Below are 19712 nucleotides of genomic sequence, written 5' to 3'. Positions count from 1 at the left end.
GCATTCTGCACTAGCTGTAGTTTCCGAGTCAGCGTCAAGGGTAGCCCCATGTAGAGAGCATTACAGTGATCTATTCTTGAGGTGACTGTAGCATGGATCACCATTGCTAAGTCGTTGTGCTTATGTTCTTATTATCTTGGGGAGGTAAATTGGATGGTTGGTTAACGTGAACAGGCTTGAAACGTTCTATGACTTGTTAGGCCGCACTTGGAAAGATCAGGGCTTGCTCCCCTCCAACGGTACTCTGTATTCGCATCTAGCCAGAGAGCCAGTCTGGTGTAGTAGCTATGTGTGCAGACTCTTATCTGGGAGAACCGGGTTTGATTCCCCACTCCTCCACTTGCAGCTGCTGGAATGGGCTTGGGTCAGCCACAGCTCTCGCAGGAGTTGTTCTTGAAAAGGCAGCTGCTGTGAGAGCCCTCTCAGCCCCACCCACCTCACAGAGTGTCTGTTGTGGGGAGACAACATATAGGAGACTGTAAGCTGTTTTGAGTCTCTGATTCAAAGAGAAGGGTGGGGTATAAATCTGCAGTCGTCGTCGTCTTCTTCTATTTCATTTTGACTCCAAGTAGTCAAGCAGAATGTAGCACCATGCATAGTGTTTATTCAGGGCTTTTTTTGAGCAGGAACACACAGGGACGCAGTTCCAGCTGGCCTCGTTCTAGGGGGTGTGGCGTAATGTGCAAATGAGTTCCTGCTGGGCTCTTTTCAAAAACAAAACAAAAAAGCCCTGTGTGAAACCATGGTGGCATCAAGGGGGGGTTGGCCTAACATGCAAATGAGTTCATGCTGGGCTTTTTCTACAAAAAAAAGCCCTGCTGTTTATTCTTCCTTTAGAGCAGAGATCCCCAACTTGTTGAGCCGGTGAGCACTTTCAGCGTTTTGAGAACAGATGGTGAACGCCACAAAAAAAGGGCAGCCAGGGAGGGGTAATCAGTCACAAAATGGCTGTCACCAGGGCTTTTTTTTGTAGCAGGAACTCCTTTGTATATTAGGCCACACCCCCCTGATGTAGCTAATCCTCCAAGAGTTTATAGGGCGTTTAGTATAGGGACTACTGTAAGCTACTGCACCTACTGTACTGTACACACCCACCCCTAATTTAGAACATTCCATTTTACTCAGGAAAGCTGAGGGCTGGCATAGATCTTTCGCTACCAAAATACGGCGCCACCCCAAGCAATTATACCCTTCTGTGTATTAAAGTCAACAGGCTTGGAAGGATGTGACCCTGTTTGGGATGACAGTGTCAGTTGGGGAAATAACTGCTCACGGAAGTGGCTATTCCGAGACTTGGAGGTGGGGACTTGTGGAAGTCTGTACTCCCTCTTCTGGGATTAGAAGAACCACAAGGTATGGCTGTAGTAATGACAGTGAAGAGGAGCTGGGAACTTCCATAAGCCCCTCCCTGCGGTATCATACTGATCACACAAATAGACCTGTTGTGTGAAAAGTTTTTTTCCTCAGCCAAGAGAGCCAGTTTGGTGTAGTGGTTAAGTGCATGGACTCTTATTTGGGAGAACTGGGTTTGATTCTCTACTCCTCCACTTGCAGCTGCTGGAATGGCCTTGGGTCAGCCATAACTTTCGTAGGAGTTGTCCTTGAAGGGGCAGCTGCTGTCAGAGCTCTCTCAGCCCCACGTACCTCACAGGGTGTCATTTGTGGGGGGTGGAGCTAAAGGAGATTGTGACCGCTCTGAGACTCTGAGATTCAGAGTATAGGCGGGATATAAATCCAATATCATCATCATCAACATCTCCTTCTCCTTGTTCTTCTCCTCCTCCTTCATTAGGTTTAATAGCATTGTACATTAATAGAATAAACTGTATCACAATTCCAAATCTTGTCAGAAATTGCCATTGGTTTCACAAGGGCATTTCTTTGCTTGCTTTACCACCAAATTTATGTATTCTACCATTCCTTAGTGTCTCTGAGACTCACAACAGTAATAATATGAGGAAGTCATAACCAGAGCGTTAATAATTGAATACTGAAATCACATTTAAAAGCGTTTAGAACAGTATACAATTCATTATTTGTGCTTTTTGTTTCTTTCTTTTCAGATGAAAGAAATGACTGGATTAATACAATACTTGGTGCTTTGCGGTTGCTGCCTGAAATTTCCTGCACACGGAGCACCACCGCTCCTCCTGAGAAAAGCGGGTATCTGGAACTGAAGGGATACAAAGCCAAAATCTTTACCTTGCTGCAAGGAAACCATGTGTGGATTTGCAAAAGTGAACAGGTAGATATATATATTTTTTCCTCCAAGTGCGTTAGCGTGCAAAATGGAAACGCTTTGCAATATTTATGGAGCTCTGCATTATGAAAGAAGTTTGAAGCGAAATGCAACAGCCGTATTTATGTAGAAGCCTGGTTTGAAGGTGTGGGACGCTTGCTTCCTCTTCTTTCTTCTTCTTGTGGCTGAGAGCAACGCACTTTCATAGGTCGTAAAATTATGGAAACGTTATTGGCTGTAAAGCAAAGGTATCGCAGGTGGATGAATGCACTAAGGTTGAAAGTATTTGGTGCAAATTTCCTCTGCCTCCTTCCCCAACTGTGGTGGCCAGATGTCCTCTTCTTCAGAAGACAGTGCTGTCTCTGTCTCTGCCTCTCTCTCTGTCTTTCTGTCTCTGTCTCTCGGTCTCTGTCTGTTTCTCTCTCTGTCTGTCTCTGTTTCTGTCTCTCTGTCTCTGTCTGTCTGTCTATTTCTCTCTGTCTGCCTCTCTCTGCCTCTGCCTGTCTGTCTGTCTGTCTCTGCCTTGTCTGTAGTCTTTCTGCTTCTGTCTAATAAAATCAGTTGCAGAGGCTGTGAAGGCTCAATTCCTGAGCGGCACATGGGACCGAAATCTGCCTGCCGTTAGAAAGAATAGCTACTAAAACTAAGCAGGCATTTCAGGGTGAATGAGAGAGGATGATCCTTAAGAAGGATGAACAGAAGGGCCCTTGAAAAGTTCTCCATCCAGCTAGCAGTCAGAGAGCAGTCAGAGCTGGCGCTATCGAGAGCTGTGTTTCCTGTTGTCAAGTGGCTTCTGTCATACAGCAACCCCATGAATTGATGTCCTCCGCAACATTCTGTCGTGAACAGCCTTGGCCAGGTCTTGAAAACGGAGGGCCTTCATGACTCCCTCTGTTGAGTCAATTCATCTCATGTTGGGTTTTCCTCGTTTCCTTCTGTTTTCAGTTTTTCCTAGCATGGTCTTTCCCAGTAACTCTGATCTTCTCATAATCTGGCCAAAATACATTAACTTCAATTTAGCTTTTTTTTTTTTTTAACCTCCTACCTCAGAACACAATTTATCTTCACTTTCTCTCACTTTAACTCTTTGTTATTCTAAGCTCTCCTCTCTTTCTCTTTTTATTTGCCTACTTCCTTTTGTCAGGCTTGGGATGGAGCAAGGTATTATTTTTAGCTCAATTGTCACTAACTTTAGTTATGACATCGTACTATTTCATGTGTTTGCAGCTTGGTACCTGTATTCCATTCTTCTATAGAGAGTGTTTTTTACAGTTATACCCAGGGTTTTTTTGGTAGAAAAAGCCCAGCAGGAACTCATTTGCATGTTAGGTCACACCCCCTGATGTCACCCTTGTTTTGCATAGGGCTTTTTGCAGAAAAAGAACATAAGAACATAAGAGAAGCCATGTTAGATCAGGCCAATGGCCCATCCAGTCCAACATTCTGTGTCACACAGCGGCCAAATATATATATATATATATATATATATATATATATATACACACACACACACTGTGGCTAATAGCCACTGATGGACCTCTGCTCCATATTTTTATCTAACCCCTTCTTGAAGGTGGCTATGCTTGTGGACGCCACCACCTCCTGTGGCAGTGAATTCCACATGTTAATCACCCTTTGGGTGAAAAAGTACTTCCTTTTATCCGTTTTAACCTGTCTGCTCAGCAATTTCATCGAATGCCCACGAGTTCTTGTATTGTGAGAAAGGGAGAAAAGTACTTCTTTCTCTACTTTCTCCATCCCATGCATTATCTTGTAAACTTCTATCATGTCACCCCATCAGTCGACGTTTCTCCAAGCTAAAGAGCCCTAAGCGTTTCAACCTTTCTTCATAGGGAAGGTGTTCCAGCCCTTTAATCATTTTAGTTGCCCTTTTCTGAACTTTCTCCAATGCTATAATATCCTTTTTGAGGTGCGGCGACCAGAACTGCACACAGTACTCCAAATGAGACCGCACCATCGATTTATACAGAGGCATTATGATACTGGCTGATTTGTTTTCAATTCCCTTCCTAATAATTCCCAGCATGGCGTTGGCCTTTTTATTGCAGAACGCACACTGTCTTGACATTTTTCAGTGAATTATCTACCATGACCCCAAGATCTCTCTCTTGGTCTGTCTCTGTTAGTTCACACCCCATCAACTTGTATTTGTAGCTGGGATTCTTGGCCCCAATGTGCATTACTTTGCACTTGGCTCACATTGAACCGCATCTGCCACGTTGACGCCCACTCACCCAGCCTCAACAGATCCCTTTGGAGTTCATCACAATCCTCTCTGGTTCTCACCACCCTGAACAATTTAGTGTCATCCGCAAATTTGGCCACTTCACTGCTCACTTCCCAACTCTAAATCATTTATGAACAAGTTAAAGAGGATGGGACCCAGTACCGAGCCCTGCGGCACCCCACTGCTTACCGTCCTCCACTGCGAAGACTGCCCATTTATACTCACTCTCTGCTTCCTATTACTCATGCCAGTTTTTGATCCACAAGAGGACCTGTCCTTTTACTCCATGACTCTCAAGCTTTCTAAGGAGCCTTTGATGAGGAACTTTATCAAAAGCTTTCTGGAAGTCAGAAAGCTCAGCAGAAAAGCTCAGCTCAGCAGAAAAGGCTCATTTGTATATTAGGCCACACCCCCTGGCACAAAGCCAGCTGGAACTGCGTTTCTGTGCTTTCCTGCTCAAAAAAAGCCCTGGTTATATCTAATTATTCTTAATGTTATAGGTGATAGCCATGCACCATAACCTTTGCTTGTAAACTGTGCCAATCTGAGATTCCTTTATTTTTTTTTTAAGGAAAAAGTTTTACATACAACTTGGAATTTATCAATACGCTTATTTTATTTATTTTAAAAAACATACTAAATAAAAACACATACTAAAAAAAAAATTAGTATTTTTAGCTTGTAGGGACAATTCAGGCTGGATTTGGTCTGGGATCCACTTATGTGTCTTTTTGTCTGCCCACGTTATCCATAAGACTCTCCTCCAACACCATACTTCAAAGGAATTCACTCCCTTCCTGTAAGCTTTCTTCATTGTTTCTATTTAGTTTATAGTAACCAGGGCTTTTTTTGAGCTGGAGCGTGCAGGAACGCAGCTCTGGCTGGCTTCGTGTCAGGGGGTGTGGCCTGATATGCAAATAGATTTCTGCTGGGCCTTTTAAAACAAAAAAAGCCCTGTGTGAAACAATGATGACATCAGGGGTGTGTGGCCTAATATGCAAATGAGTTCCAGCTGGGGTTTTTCTACCAAAAAAAAGAGGCCTGATCGTATTGATATATGCCCTAAGTTGGATGGTACAGGCAAGACTGATTTTGGTCAGATCTTGTATGTTAAGCAGGGCCGGCCCCGTTTAGCATTTGGATGGGAGACCACCGAGGAAGGTCAGGGCTGCAGCACAGAGGCAGGGAGTTTCAAACCCACCTCTGTTAGTCTCTTGCCTTGAAAACTCTACAGCACGGGTGTCAAAACTCATTTCTTATGAGGACCAGATCTGACATAAATGAGGCCTCAGGTAATGTATATATTGAAAACAAAGTTTTAAACCACAGTATTTTTCACATAGGAGAGCCCCGTGATGCAGAGAGGTAAAGCTGCAGTACTGCAGTCGGAGCCCTCTGCTCACAACCTGAGTTCTATCCTAGCAGAAGCTGGATTCAGGTAGCCGGCTCCAAGTTGACTCAGCCTTCCATCCTTCCGAGGTCGGTAAAATGAGTACCCACTTGCTGGGGGGAAAGTGTAGATGACTGGGGAAGGCAATGGCAAACCACCCCGTAAAAAGTCTGCCGTGAAAACGTTGTGAAAACAACATCACTCCAGAGTCGAAAATGACTGGTGCTCGCACAGGGGACTACCTTTACCTTTTTAATCTTTATTTATTTTTCACATATTAATTTGGAATTATTTTACAGTCCCATTTTACAATATACAATGTTTTTTTTCTTCGTTTGTAGGACTTCCTGAAGTCCAGTGCAGGTGTGATTGGAGTTCCCAAACTGGTGTGGCTGCAACTGGACTGTGTTTAAAACTTTGTTTTCAATATATGCATCAAAGCTCTCACGGAGTGTTCTAAGTTATATACCTTACTCATACCTGTGAGCGCTCTGGTTTCACATAAGTGAAACCTTGGCTGGGCCATGTGTGTCATAAAATGTAATGCCAGGTAGCAGAGAGATAAACTTTATAAAGGACACAAACACAAAGAATTTTTTAGAAACTTAAAAGTTGCTTAAAAGATTAGCACTTGCAATTTTTTTTATTTAACAGTTTCTGATAGCTGACACCTCTTGCTCTGAATTATTACATCAAAATCTGGAGACAAAGTTTGCCGTAGAAATCTTGAGTACGCTGTTCAGGTGTGGGGGTGTGTAAGTTGCAAACCTACTTTTGATTTGTTGACATTCATTAGAGAAATCTCATGGTCAATACTTTGAGCCTAAGATCCAGGGGAAAAGATGAAATGGCTGAGCATTTTGAACTTTTGTTGCTTCATGTGCTGGTCAGCCAAAGGAGAAAATAGAGGCTTTGCTCTGTAGCTCCTGTGTGATTGAGCAAGCCTGGCAAAACAAGTTGTGATGCAGGACGAAACAAGAGAGCGAGAAGGAAGCAGAGGACACAAAGTTGCTTGCAGGCCTGATAGGAGCCCTCCAGAGGCCTGATCTGGCCCTTGGGCCACATGTTTGACACCTCTGCTTTACAGGGTTGAGCTGTGGCTTAATGGCACTCCATGCACTCATGCTATGATGTGTACATTGGTATCTATGAATATAAATTAGCATGTGGAAATTTTGACCACGTGTTTCCCCCCTTTCTGCCTCTTTTATGTTCATCTTTACCTTCTTACCCTTCATACCATCCAGGCCCAACCCAGACATTGTGTGAGAGTGAATCACATGGTACCCAGTTTGGTGTAGTGGTAGAGAGCCAGTTTGGTGTAGTGGTTAAGTGTGCGGACTCTTATCTGGGAGAACCAGGTTTGATTCCCCCCTCCTCCATTTGCACCTGCTGGAATGGCCTTGGGTCAGCCATAGTTATCACAGAGCTTGTCCTTGAAAAGGCAGCTTCTGGGAGAGCTCTCTCGGCCCCACCCACCTCACAGGGTGTTTGTTGTAGGGGAGGAAGATAAAAGGGATTGTGAGCCACTCTGAGATTCAAAGTGGAGGGCGGAATATAAATCCAATGTCGTCGTCGTCTTCTTCTTCTTCTTCTTCTTCTTCTTCTTCTTCTTCTTCTTCTTCTTCTTCTTCTTCTTCTTCTTCTTCTTCTTCTTCTTCTTCTTCTTCTTCTTCTTCTTCTTCTTCTTCTTCTTCTTCTTCTTCTTCTTCTTCTTCTTCTTCCCTTCTCCATGGATCCTTAGGTCTTTGTCCCTGTATTCCTTCCCTTTCTTTGGCCGCCTGGCACACAGAAGCTCCAGGATAGGAGAGAGTTCTGTGCATGGGCTTGAGAAGAGTGAATATTTATAATTACAGGGATTCTGATTTAGTGGGGAGACACATGGAGAATATGGCAGTGGTCCCATCAGTCAGAGCGTAGAATATGTTGTCAATTCATCAGGGGTTTGATGTGGCATTATCCCACAGACTGGTAGTGGGAAATCCAGAAATGCGGCAACACTACACAGGATGGAAGATGATATTCCGAAAGCTCCGTTTTGCAAATGCAACACCCAGGGGATTGTAGCGGTTGGGTTGCCAGCTTTGGGTTGCCAGCTGGGTGTAATAGAGGAGACCCATAGTACCGGGGATGTGCATGTGGAGGGCTGCATGTGTCAAAAGAACTTTTAAAATGTAACTTTCTCCACAGAAGCATCATGGCAAGGGCTGTTCTTCAGTCTGCATCCAAGGAATAAATGCCATTGAAACCGTCCCTTAGAATTTAAGATTCACCATTTTCCATACTGTGTTTGAAAAACTGCCGTCAAATGAGAGTGAGAAGTGTTCTTCTTCTCCAGGCTTCATTGTCACATCTTTCTCTCCTGCTTTCTGCAGAAGAGCCAGTTTGGTGTAGTCAGGGCTTTTTTTGAGCAGGTATGCACTGGACCGTAGTCCAGGCTGGCTTGGTATCAGGGGGTGTGGCCTAATATGCAAATGAGTTCCTGCTGGGCTTTCCCCTGCAAAATAGCCCTGTGTGAAACAATGGTGACACTAGTGGGTGTGGCCTAATATGCAAGTGAGTTCCTGCTACACTTTTTCTACAAAAAAGCCCTATGTGATGCAATGGTGACACCAGGAGGTGTGGCCTAATATGCAAATGACTCCCTGATGGGTTTTCTCTACAAAAGTCCCTGTGTGAAACAGTGGTGACAGCAGGGTGTGTGGCCTAATATGCAAATGAGTCCATGCTGGGCTTTTTCTACAAAAAAAGCCCTGGGTGTAATGGTTAACAGTGGTGGACTCTAATCTGGAGAACCAGGTTTGATTCCCCGCTCCTCCACATGCAGCCAACTGAGTGACCTTGGATTAGTCACAGTTCTCTCAGAGCTGTTCTCTCAAGAGCAGTTCTTGAAAGAGCTCTCTCAGCCTCCCACCCCTACCTCACAGGAGGTCTGTTGTAGGGAGAGAAAGGGAAGGAGATGGTAAACCACTCTGACACTCCAAGCGAAGGGCAGCATATAAATCCAATCTCTTCTTCTTCTTCATAGTCAAACCCATCATTCTAGACAGGGCTGTCTGTTCTCCATAATAACAACAGCCCAAGTTCTGTGTCAAGATATCCTGTATTCTGCGACAAGAGATGCTGTGCACTGCAACCTGTATAAATTATAATTGAAAAAACGTCAGGGTGAAACTATACTATCAAGACATATATGTAATAGGGAAAACCCTTTTGACCTCTACTTCTGAGTAGACTCTGCTTCTAAATAATCTAAGATGAACAATATAAATGTGCACAAAAGGTACTTCAATAATCCAAAGCTTCTACCTTAAACAGACTGCCTTTTGTGTACATTTATATTGTTCATCTTAGGTTATTTAGGAGCAGAGTCTGCTCAGAAGTAGAGGCCAAAAGAGTTTTCCCTATTACATATATAGTTTCACCCTGATGTTTTTTCAATTATAGTCTTGCTTCAACTCAGGGAGCCCCTCTTTTTCTCTATAGCAGGGTTTCCCAAACTTTTCTTTCCCGTGGCCCGATTATTTTTACACGTCTCCTTCAAGGCCCACTACATTTGGGGTTGGAGCCAGGAGACTTTGGGGGTGGAGCCGGGAGACAGGAATTATGTCATTTCGTGTGGGGTCAAGGACCAAGTGATGTCACTTCCGGGGCACACTGAACCAAAACTCCACCTTTTCCTGTGATGTCACTTCCAGGGCACTCCCCTAAAGCTGCCTCTTCTTTGGAAGTAAATTCATTTTCAGAAAAATCTCTCTGAAACTCATGCTGAGTCAAAATGGGTGTGGAAAGTGGGCGGTCCTCTCTTTTCACCCCCACACCGGCATGCACCTATCTGTTTGTGTATTCTTCTCCAGCTTGCAAGCACTCCTAATGCCCATGTTCAATTGCCTGCACCACCAACGCATCCCTTCCTCAACAGCACTGGCCAGTATATGCAATTGAGAGTGCTGTTGCCATTGCCATCAAGAATGCCAGCACTGTGTACCACGCACACTGGGCCCTGGCAGCTGCTCTACCTCAAAATATGCCGACACATTTAGTAGGCCCTTCCTTCCTACTGGAACCCTGCCTCAAGCTACAACCAAGCTTTCTTGGTTTCAAGAAAATCTTTCAACAGCTGTTTTTCATACTTTTCTTTGGTTGAAACGTGGAGAAATTGCTGTGGAAGGTAGCAGAGAATTCTATTGCAATTAATGAATTAATTTCAAGTTATATGAAGTTCATACATGCTTTTCTGCAGTTATCCCGAAAAGGATATTTATGAGAGTCTTGCAGCTTTTTACTGGCTGTGTTTCCCATGCCTTTAAAAGCAACCTGTTGCACAGATATCTACAGGAGGAGTTTAATTTTGGTGTCAGACAGCTGTTAAAAGCAGGACTGGGAGGATGGTGCCAAGTTCATAGTACCATCTCTTCCAGTGCTGTTGAGATATACCGCAGTAATCTCCAGTAATCTCTTTCTGCCCCACACCTCTTAGTCTCACTCACTCACACAGAAATCTCATAGAAGGCCACCTGGCTACAACTGGGGGTGCCAGCTTTTCATTGGCAGAGCTATGTCTGCAACAACAGTATGATGAACAGAAAAGTTTCATCCAGTAAAAATGGAAGGAAAGAAAAGAAAGGAAAAGGGAAAGAATGAAATGGAAGGAAAGGGGAAAAAAAGAAAGACATGGAAAGAAAAAACGAACATAAGAGGAGCCATGTTGGATCAGGCCACTGGACTATCCAGTCCAAAATTCCGAAAAGTACCCAATGCCCCAAAAGTACCAGAATGTCCATCAATGGGGCCAGGGCACTAGAAGCCCTCCCACTGTTGCTTCCCCCCCTCCCAGCACCAAGAATACAGAGAGAGCATCACTTTCAGGGAAAGAAAGAAAGAAAGAAAGAAAGAAAGAAAGAAAGAAAGAAAGAAAGAAAGAAAGAAAGAAAGAAAGAAAGAAAGAAAGAAAGAAAGAAAGAGGGGGGCAAAAGGAAAAAAAAGCCTTCCTCACCATCAGATGACCCCAGCCAGCAAAAATTCTGCCCAGGGGTCATTTGGTAAAAAAAAAAAATAGCTACTGGAATGCCCACTCCCCGCCCCTCAAGGCTGAAAAAAAAAACACACACCCTTCTTTGCCGCCAGGCCTCCTGGGGAAATCTCCCCAAAAGAACATGCTGCAAGGCACATGAAAGTTCATACCTTGAAGAACACTTCATGGGCCTAAAGTGCCAGTGGATGTTAGCTTTTCTCTCAAACATTGGGAGCGGGGGAGAAGGAAGGAGAGGCAGCCCAGTTCCTCTCTGCATAACACAGAGATGGGGTGGGGCTAGCTTTGCTGGGGGTGGGGCTAGCTTTGGCTTTTCTTGTGACCCAGTAGTGAGGCTTCCATGGCCTGGTACTGGGTCATGACCCTGCAAATGGGAAACACTGCTCTATAGTACTCACCTGTATAAATTATGCATGGCAATTTTTTTGCATAATTCTGAAACGTTTCCTGTTGTGCTTAACTTGGTTTTCCTTGTGCAGGATCTCCAGTCACTGAAGACCAATCCTGAAATTTTATTCAGAAAATTCTCTGGCTTCAGAGACCTCAGTAGCTGTACCCAGGGGTGGAATTCTAGTAGGAGCTCTGTTGCATATTAGGTCACACACCCCTGATGTAGCCAATCCTCCAAAAGCTTACAAGGCTCTTTTTTGAAAGCTCTTGGAGGATTGGCTACATCAGGGGTGTGTTGCCTAATATGCAAAGGAGCTCCTGCTAGAATTCCACCCCTGGCTGTACTCAAATTTATTTTTTGCACTCCTAGGGCTAACCCCTCCCCCTTGTTTCTTTGCTTAAAAATAAGGATAAGGGTCTCAGGGACCCATTCCCACAGAGGTATCATATCCAAACGTCTCCTGTTTCTCATCTTACATAGTTGGGACTTTAAAGGAATGTTTGTTTTTTGTTTGTTTCTGTTTGCCTTCCCTTCCATTCAGTGAAAGTTAGATGCCTGTCAAATGTTTTATCCCTCCCCCCTCCCCCCACAATATGAAAGTGATAATAGATCCCATAGACGGATGGTCGTGCAAGTACACTACAAAATAATGAGAGCTACTGAAGTTCACATCTATCTTCAGACTATTCCTCTGATGACTTTCAGGGGGTTACCTTAATGGTGCCATTAAGGCACCCGTCTAAAATAATTACTGGGTCGAAAGGAGAACAAGTCAAGCTGATATAATGATCGCTATTCAACCTGATAGGGAAAATCCAGAAGCGTATTCCATCATTTTTCAAAAAGTATGAAACTTAACTCCAATCTCACTAGTAATCCGAAATGTACTGGTAGCAGAACTGAAGTCTGAAGGAGAATTTCAAGCGTACAGTTCTTGATTGGGCAAGATTTTCTTGCAGGGATAAATTTCTGACAGGAAACATTCTTCATGGCTGAGGGCCTGCTTAACTACGAGACCGCTTTTCTCCGTATGTTCCCCAGAGAGCACTGCGTTCAGGGTCACAAAATCTACTGTCCATCCCCCGACTAAGGGAGGCCAGGTTGTGTTCTCCACAGGCTAGGGCCTTCTCAGTGGCAACACCAGAAATGTGGAATGCCCTTCCGGAGGCCATAAGTGGCCTGCGGGATCTTTTTCAATCCCTCAGGGCCTGCAAAACTGAACTGTTTCGACAGGCCTTCAACATCTAAACCAGGAGAAGACTGCCGCTCTACACTGCTGGGGAATGACGATCATAGGATCACCGTTGGAAGAAATAAAGAGCCAGCCTATATTGAAGTTAAATCAGAACCATAAAATGCTTTAAAATCATGTTTTATGGGTTTTAAATTGTAATTATTGATAATAGATTGTTAGCCGCCCGGAGTATGTTTGCGGAGAGGGCGGAATAAAAATCAAAAGCAGGGGTGTCAAATAGGCTTCCCAAACCTCCCGCTCTGGCGGGAGACTTCTGGGTTCGCAGCCTCATCTCCCGCTCTTCAAAACTCTGGAAGCGGGGGTGGGGGTGGAGGGGGGGAGAACATACCTTTAGGCTTCATGTTGTAGAGCTCCTGAGCCGTTTGCAAAATGTCTGCCCCTTTAAGGCTGGGCAGGAAGCAGAAAGGGCTTCTGAGAACGGCCCCTCCCTTTCTTTTGCTTTCGTTTTCACAGGAAGTAGAGTTGTCCGGAGGAAGATCTGGTAAGTGTGTGTGTGTGAGAGGGAGGGGGCAGGGGATTCCCTAGTTTGGAGGCCCTCCCCCCCTTTAGAAAGCATGTGGGGGGGAGGGAAATGTCTACTAGGCACTCTATTATTCCCTATGGAGAACGATTCCCATAGGGAATAATAGGAAATTGATCTGTGGGTATTGGGGGCTCTGGGGGGGGGGCTATTTTTTGAGGTAGAGGCACCAAATTTTTAGTATAGCATCTAGTGCTTCTCCCCAAAATACCCCCCAAGTTTCAAAACGATTGGACCAGAGGGTCCAATTCTATGAGCCCCAAAATATGGTGCCCCTATCCTTAATTATTCCCTATGGAAGAAAGGCATTTTAAAAGGTGTGCTGTCTCTTTAAATGTGATGGCCAGAACTCCCTTGGAGTTCAATTATGCTTGTCACATCCTTGTTCTTGGCTCCACCCCCAATGTCTCCTGGCTCCACCCCCAAAGTCCCCAGATTTTTCTTTAATTGGACTTGGCAACCCTAGTGTCAAACGTGCAGTTTGGGGGCCAAATCAGGCTCCTGGAGGGTTCCTATCAGGCCCCCGAGCAACTGGCTGTCATCTGGTTTCTTCTCCCTCTCTCTTGCCTCCTTCTGCATAACAGTTTGCTTTGCAAGGCTTGCTCAATTGCACAGGAGCTACAGAACAATATTTTCTCCATTGGCTTCCTTCCTTGGGGAAGGAAGGAGGCTCCTCCCTTGTTTGTGTCCTTTATAAAATGTATATCTCTGCTACCTAAACTTAAATAGGTACACACATGGCCCAGCCCGACATGGCTCAGCCCAGCCCGACATGGCCCAGCTGAACAAGGTCTCTTTCATATCGGACCCGGCCCGCATAACAAATGAGTTCGACACCCCTGATCTAAAGTAATAAATAAATTTAGAAAAATAATTGCATTAGTTGCTTTTGAGGTTTTTTAAAAACCTCACTCTACAAAAAAAAGAGAGAGAGAGAGAGAGAAGCTGATGTTCTGAAACAATTGAACATGTTTTGGCGAAGGGGGAAAATGATTCTTGAAAGAACTGATGTTATTGCTCACGTTGGTATGAGATGAATGCAGGAGTTGTGATAAGGTATAATTACGGGGAGTGCTCATTGGTGAACAGATGAACACAATTTCTGGGAACTGACTGTGTTCCTAAGAATCCGGAGCTATAAGCAGAGCTCATCTGCCAGTCCTGGCAGCGGGGAGGTTACCAGTCTTTTTCTGGTGTCCCCCTCTGGGATGTCTTTCCGCTCTGCTCTGGGGGCTCCCTTAAACTTCAAGGGGGTTCTCCTGAAGTGCAGGGATCACCTGCTAGAAGGAAGAAACAAAAGTCCCAGGAATGATGTTTATAGAAGGCCTTTATAGTACTTCTGTCCATAAACCACACTTTTCTTCTAGACAAGGGCAGGGAAGAGAACGGAGAATGGGGTAATACCAAACTATATCTTTTTAGGAGAACCCCATGGCGCAGAGTGACAAAGCTGTAGCACTGCAGTCCTAAGCTCTGCTCACGACCTGAGTTCGATCCCGGCGGAAGCTGGGTTCAGGTAACCGGCACCAGGTTGACTCAGCCTTTCCATCCTTCCGAGGTTGGTAAAATGAGTACCCAGCTTGCTGGGGGTAAAGTGTAAATGACTGGGGAAGGCAATGGCAAACCACCCCGTTAAAAAGTCTGCCATGAAAATGTTGTGAAAGCAATGTCACCCTAGGGTCGGAAACGACTGGTTCTTGCACAGGGGCTACCTTTACCTTTATATCTTTTAAGTCAAGTATTGTAATGTGAGTTCAGTCAGCTCTTAAGTAAGCAGAAACAGTCACAAGAAGCACAGGTCATTTCACTCAATATATACATTGTGGCTGAGTTAAACACGCCCCCTTTAGCTGATGGCAATCCCTCCTATTGGTCTGTCTTAGCTTGCTTTGCAAGGCTTGCTCAATCGCACAGCAGAGCTACAGAGCATTTCCTAGGAGAAATGCCTCACACCCCAATTGGCCAGTTCTAAGAGAATGGCCAATCGGAATTTAGGTAGTCCTGGAGACTAATGGAAGCATGTTTCATGCTCAGGCCTACTAACAGTGAACACAGCGAATGCATAACAAGACGAATATATATTTATTGCACAATAGTAGCATTTAATCAATGGAAATTCTTCACTATCCTCAGATAAGTTACTTGTTCTGTCCCTCACATCCTGTGAGCTCCTAATCGGGAGAAATTCTAAGCCAGGGGTGTCAAACATGCAACCCAGGGGCCGAATCAGGCCACCAGAGGGTTCCTATCAGGCCCCCAAGCAACTGGTTGTCATCTGCTTCCTTCTCCCTCTCCCTTGTTTCCTTCTGCATCTTAGCTTGCTTTGCAAGGCTTGCTCAATCGCACAGCAGAGCTAAAGAGCAAAACCTCGATTTTCTCCATTGATTGAAGCTCCTCCCCCTCCTGGTCCCTGGAGAGGGAGGGAAAGAGCCAGAGCTTCCTTTGCCCAGTTCCCTGGATCCCATGGGAGAAATACAAATAAAACACCTTTCAGACCAACAAGTGCTAGTGTTTTAAGCATGTTTTATTTTAAGTTTTTTTTTTTAAATCTTTAGTTGTGTTTGTGTCCCTTAAAAACTTTATATCTCTGCTACCTAATCTTAAATAGGTACACACATGGCCCAGCCCGGCAAGGTCTTATTTAGGTCAGATCTGTCCCTCATAACAAATGAGTTCAACACCCCTATTCTAAGCTATCGACTTGTGCATGGTAGAAGTGACTTGGGTTTTGTCACGATAATAAGGCTGGGTGGAATTGCTCCTTTCATGGGTCTTTGATTCTGCTATCTTTTTCATTATTGCTGGATGTTAAGCAAATGCCAGTCATTGAAATTGACTCTTCTGACATCCATATGGGAGCACATTTCCTGGAGTCCATTAGCTGCCAAATGTGAAATTCTCCATAAGCTCCACTTAATGATAATGGTGTTGCAACTCTAATACTAGAGAAGCTCAGCTGGGAGAAGGACTTTTTTTGTATCAGGAACTGCTTTTATGGCTCCAGCCTCTGGCGGGGGATTTGTTTCGCATGCAAAGCATGTGGGGCGCAATGATGTCACCCACGAGTGACATCATTGCACCGGCCACTGTAGACATTTTCGGGGAAAACTCTATGGTTTTCCTGCACATTCTAGCATTTTGGGAGGGAAAAACTCTATAGTACCTCTTCTCCCATAGAGTTTTCCCTCCCAAATTGCTAGAGCGTCTGGGAAAACCATAGAGTTTTCCCGAAAACGCTTAAAGCAGCTGATGTGCGATGTCACCAGTGTGATGATGTCACTCATGGGTGACGTCATCAAGCTGGTGATGTTGGCAGAGGTTCTCCCTGCCAGCCCAGTGTGGGCGGGAGAACCCCTGCCTGGGCTGGGGGCTTGGCAGCCTTAACTCCTTTGCATATTTGGCTACAGACCCCTGATATAGCCAGTCCTCCAAGAGTGAACATGGTTCTTCTTACAGGGCCTACTGTAAGCTCCAGGATGATAAGCTACATCAGGGGTGTGTGGCCTAATATGAAAGGAGTTCCTGCTACAAAGAAAAGCCTTGGCTGGGTGAGAGAGTTTCATATTCGCACTGTGCAAATGGGCATTGCCTGACTGTCCCAGGATGCTGTCCTGCTCGCCGTGTCCCTGTCCATTTTGTTTGTGTCAGTTTCCCCACTCGCAACTGTTCTGTGTTTGCATGGGATCATTTGGGATAGCTTTGAGAAGTCTAAGGCTGCTTTCACACATTGGATAATGCACTCTTGGTATGCTTCCGATACACTTCAGCAGTTGTTTGCAACTGGATTTTCCTGTGTAAAATGGGGAAAAGCCAGTTGCAAACGATTGCTAAAGTCAGGGCTTCTTAACATATTTTTAATGGCATGGAATGAGGCCACTCATTGTAAATCTAAGGTAGGATATAAGACCATCGTTATATATTTTTTGTCTGTGTCTGTTAGCCATGCAATTTAAGTCTTTCTTTCTTTCTTTCTTTCTTTCTTTCTTTCTTTCTTTCTTTCTTTCTTTCTTTCTTTCTTTCTTTCTTTCTTTCTTTCTTTCTTTCTTTCTTTCTTTCTTTCTTTCTTTCTTTCTTTCTTTCTTTCTTTCTTTCTTTCTTTCTTTCTTTCTTTCTTCCTTCCTTCCTTCCTTCCTTCCTTCCTTCTTCCTTCCTTCCTTCCTTCCTTCCTTCCTTCCTTCCTTCCTTCCTTCCTTCCTTCTCTTTCTTTCTTTCTTTCTTTCTTTCTTTATTTCTTTCTTTCTTTCTTTCTTTCTTTCTTTCTTTCTTTCTTTCTTTCTTTCTTCCTTCCTTCCTTCCTTCCTTCCTTCCTTCCTTCCTTCCTTCCTTCCCCCCCCCTCTCTCTCTCTTTCTCCCTTTCTTTCTCCCTTTCTCCCTCCCTTTCTCCCTCTCGCTCTCTCTCGCTCTCTTTCTCTCTTTCTTTCTTTCTCTCTCCCTTTCTCTCTCTCTCTCTTTCTCCTTTCTCTCTCTCTCTCTCTCTCTCTTTCTTTCTTTTACCCTGCCCTCTCCGCAAGCGGGCTCAGGGCGACTAACAAGCAAATTCAAACACTACAATTGAAATTTAAAAGAATAAAATACAGTAAAATATAATTTAAAACATTTGTGGTGCTGTTTCTGATCCCTTACATTTACAAAGAGCCCTTTCATACATGTTAATAATACAATTTTGGCCCACTTCAGCTGTTTGCAAGTGGATTTTTCTGTTTTGCACAGCAAAATCCAGTTGCCAAATGCATGGAAAGTGCATCATGTAGTGTGTGAGAAAGCTCCAAGGGGTGGCCCTTAGGTGTCTGGTGCCTTGGGTGAGGCCCCTTCCTCCGTGGGCAAAGCCAGAGGGCAAGAAGAGCATGCACAGTAGTGGCAAGGCTCTGAGAGGGGCAGAGAGGTTGCACACCACCTGGTTGCTGTTGCTTTGCCTTCTTGAAACAGAAGCGACGGCATCCGGGCAGTGTGCAGCCTCTCTGCGCCGCTCAGAGCCTTGCCGCACCACCACATGAGGAGGCTGGGCAGCTCATGGCCGGTTCCTGGCTCCAGAAGGCCTCTCCTCATGAGCAATATCCATCACCTGGGAGGCAGGGGCACGAGATGGAGAGCCCAATTTGGTGACCCCCCACTCCGTGCCCTAGGCAGCCATCTAAGTCTGCCTAGTGCAGGGTGGCCAAACTGTGACTCGGGAGCCACATGTGGCTCTTTCACACTTGTTTTGTGGCTCTCAAAGCCCCCACTGTTCCATCGGCTGGTTTGGAGAAGGCATTTCTCTCTTCAAATCACTTCTCCGAGTCAAGCCAGCTGGCAGCTTGGAAAATGCATTTAAAGTTAACGTTACTTTCTTGCCATCTCCCCTTCCCTCCTCCCTCCCCCCGCTATTTTCCTTCCTTCCTTCCTGGAGAGCCAGTTTGGTGTAGTGGTTAAGTGTGCGGACTCTTATCTGGGAGAACTGGGTTTGATTCCCCACTCCTCCACTTGCACCTGCTAGCGTGGCCTTGGGTCAGCCATAGCTCTGGCAGAGGTTGTCCTTGAAAGGGCAGCTGCTGTGAGGGCCCTCTCCAGCCCCACCCACCTCATAGAGTGTCTGTTGTGAGGGAGGAAGGTAAAGGAGATTGTGAGCTGCTCTGAGACTCTTCGGAGTGGAGGGCGGGATATAAATTCAATATCTTCTCCCTCCCTTCCTTCCTTCCTTCCTTCCTTCCTTCCTTCCTTCCTTCCTTCCTTCCTTCCTTCCTTCCTTCCTTCCTTCCTTCCTTCCTTCCTTCCTTCCTTCCTTCCTTCCTTCCTTCCTTCCTTCCTCTGACATTCATGTCCTGCAACTCTCAAACATCTGATGTTTATTCTGTGTGGCCATTATGTTAAGCAAGTTTGGCCACCCCTGGCCTAGTGGCTGGCCCACCTCTATGCTACCTAAGACTGCAATCCCACACACTAAATAATGCACTTTCCACTTTCAATGCATTTTCCAACTGGATTTTACTTTGTGACCTGGCATTGAAAGTGGATTGAAAGTGCATTATTTAGTGTGTAGGATTGCAGCCTGAGACAGTCTGGTAAAGAGAGTTGACAGCCTGGTGTGGAATCTCTGCAGTAAAAGAATACGAGGGATGCTAAATCCAAAGCGACCCTTGCGAATTCCATTCCTTGTATTGTTGGAATCTTAGGGTGGTCCAGCTTTTATTGATTGAAGCGTTATCATAACTTGAGATGTACAATTTCTGGAAATTTTGAGGCGCCGAAGCCCCCCCCCCGTTTTTTCCGGGTTTTTTCCCAGGAAAAACCAGAAATTTTCAGAAAAATTGAAAAAAATGCTGCATCTGCGCTTCTTTTTTCGTTTCCGGAATGAAAGCCATTCTGTTATTTTAGGAACATAAAATATGACTATGGACAATTTTACTTGGCATGAAATTGCCACAGCTAGCATATTCAAAATACAGTGCCTCCAAAAAATTATTACGAACAGAATTTACTTTTTAAATTTTATTTGTCATTGTAACAAATGGAGCAACAATCTCCTGAACTGTTAACGGGTTTATGTGGAACAGACAAAAAACCCTCCACAAAACAATTTTTAATAAAATCCAGGAGTAACAATGATTCATAGTTCCTCTGCACAGTATGAAATAAAAATAAGAAAACTCATTCTCATAAA

At 44.7% G+C, this 19712-nt stretch overlaps 1 protein-coding gene across 1 annotated transcript in view; it reads left to right on the top strand.

Moving 5' to 3' along the window:
- Window positions 1-19712, top strand: part of LOC132576932 (arf-GAP with Rho-GAP domain, ANK repeat and PH domain-containing protein 2-like) — a 132883-nt gene that overhangs the window by 47585 nt on the left and 65586 nt on the right. Inside the window, exon 8 of the mRNA XM_060246245.1 lies at window positions 2064-2245. Coding sequence (XP_060102228.1) covers window positions 2064-2245 — 182 coding nt within the window. The remainder of the gene's footprint in view (window positions 1-2063; window positions 2246-19712) is intronic.

This window comes from Heteronotia binoei, chromosome 9 (genome assembly GCF_032191835.1).
Source record: "Heteronotia binoei isolate CCM8104 ecotype False Entrance Well chromosome 9, APGP_CSIRO_Hbin_v1, whole genome shotgun sequence".
Lineage (NCBI taxonomy): Eukaryota > Metazoa > Chordata > Lepidosauria > Squamata > Gekkonidae > Heteronotia > Heteronotia binoei.
This window is presented reverse-complemented; position numbering and strand designations above follow the sequence as displayed.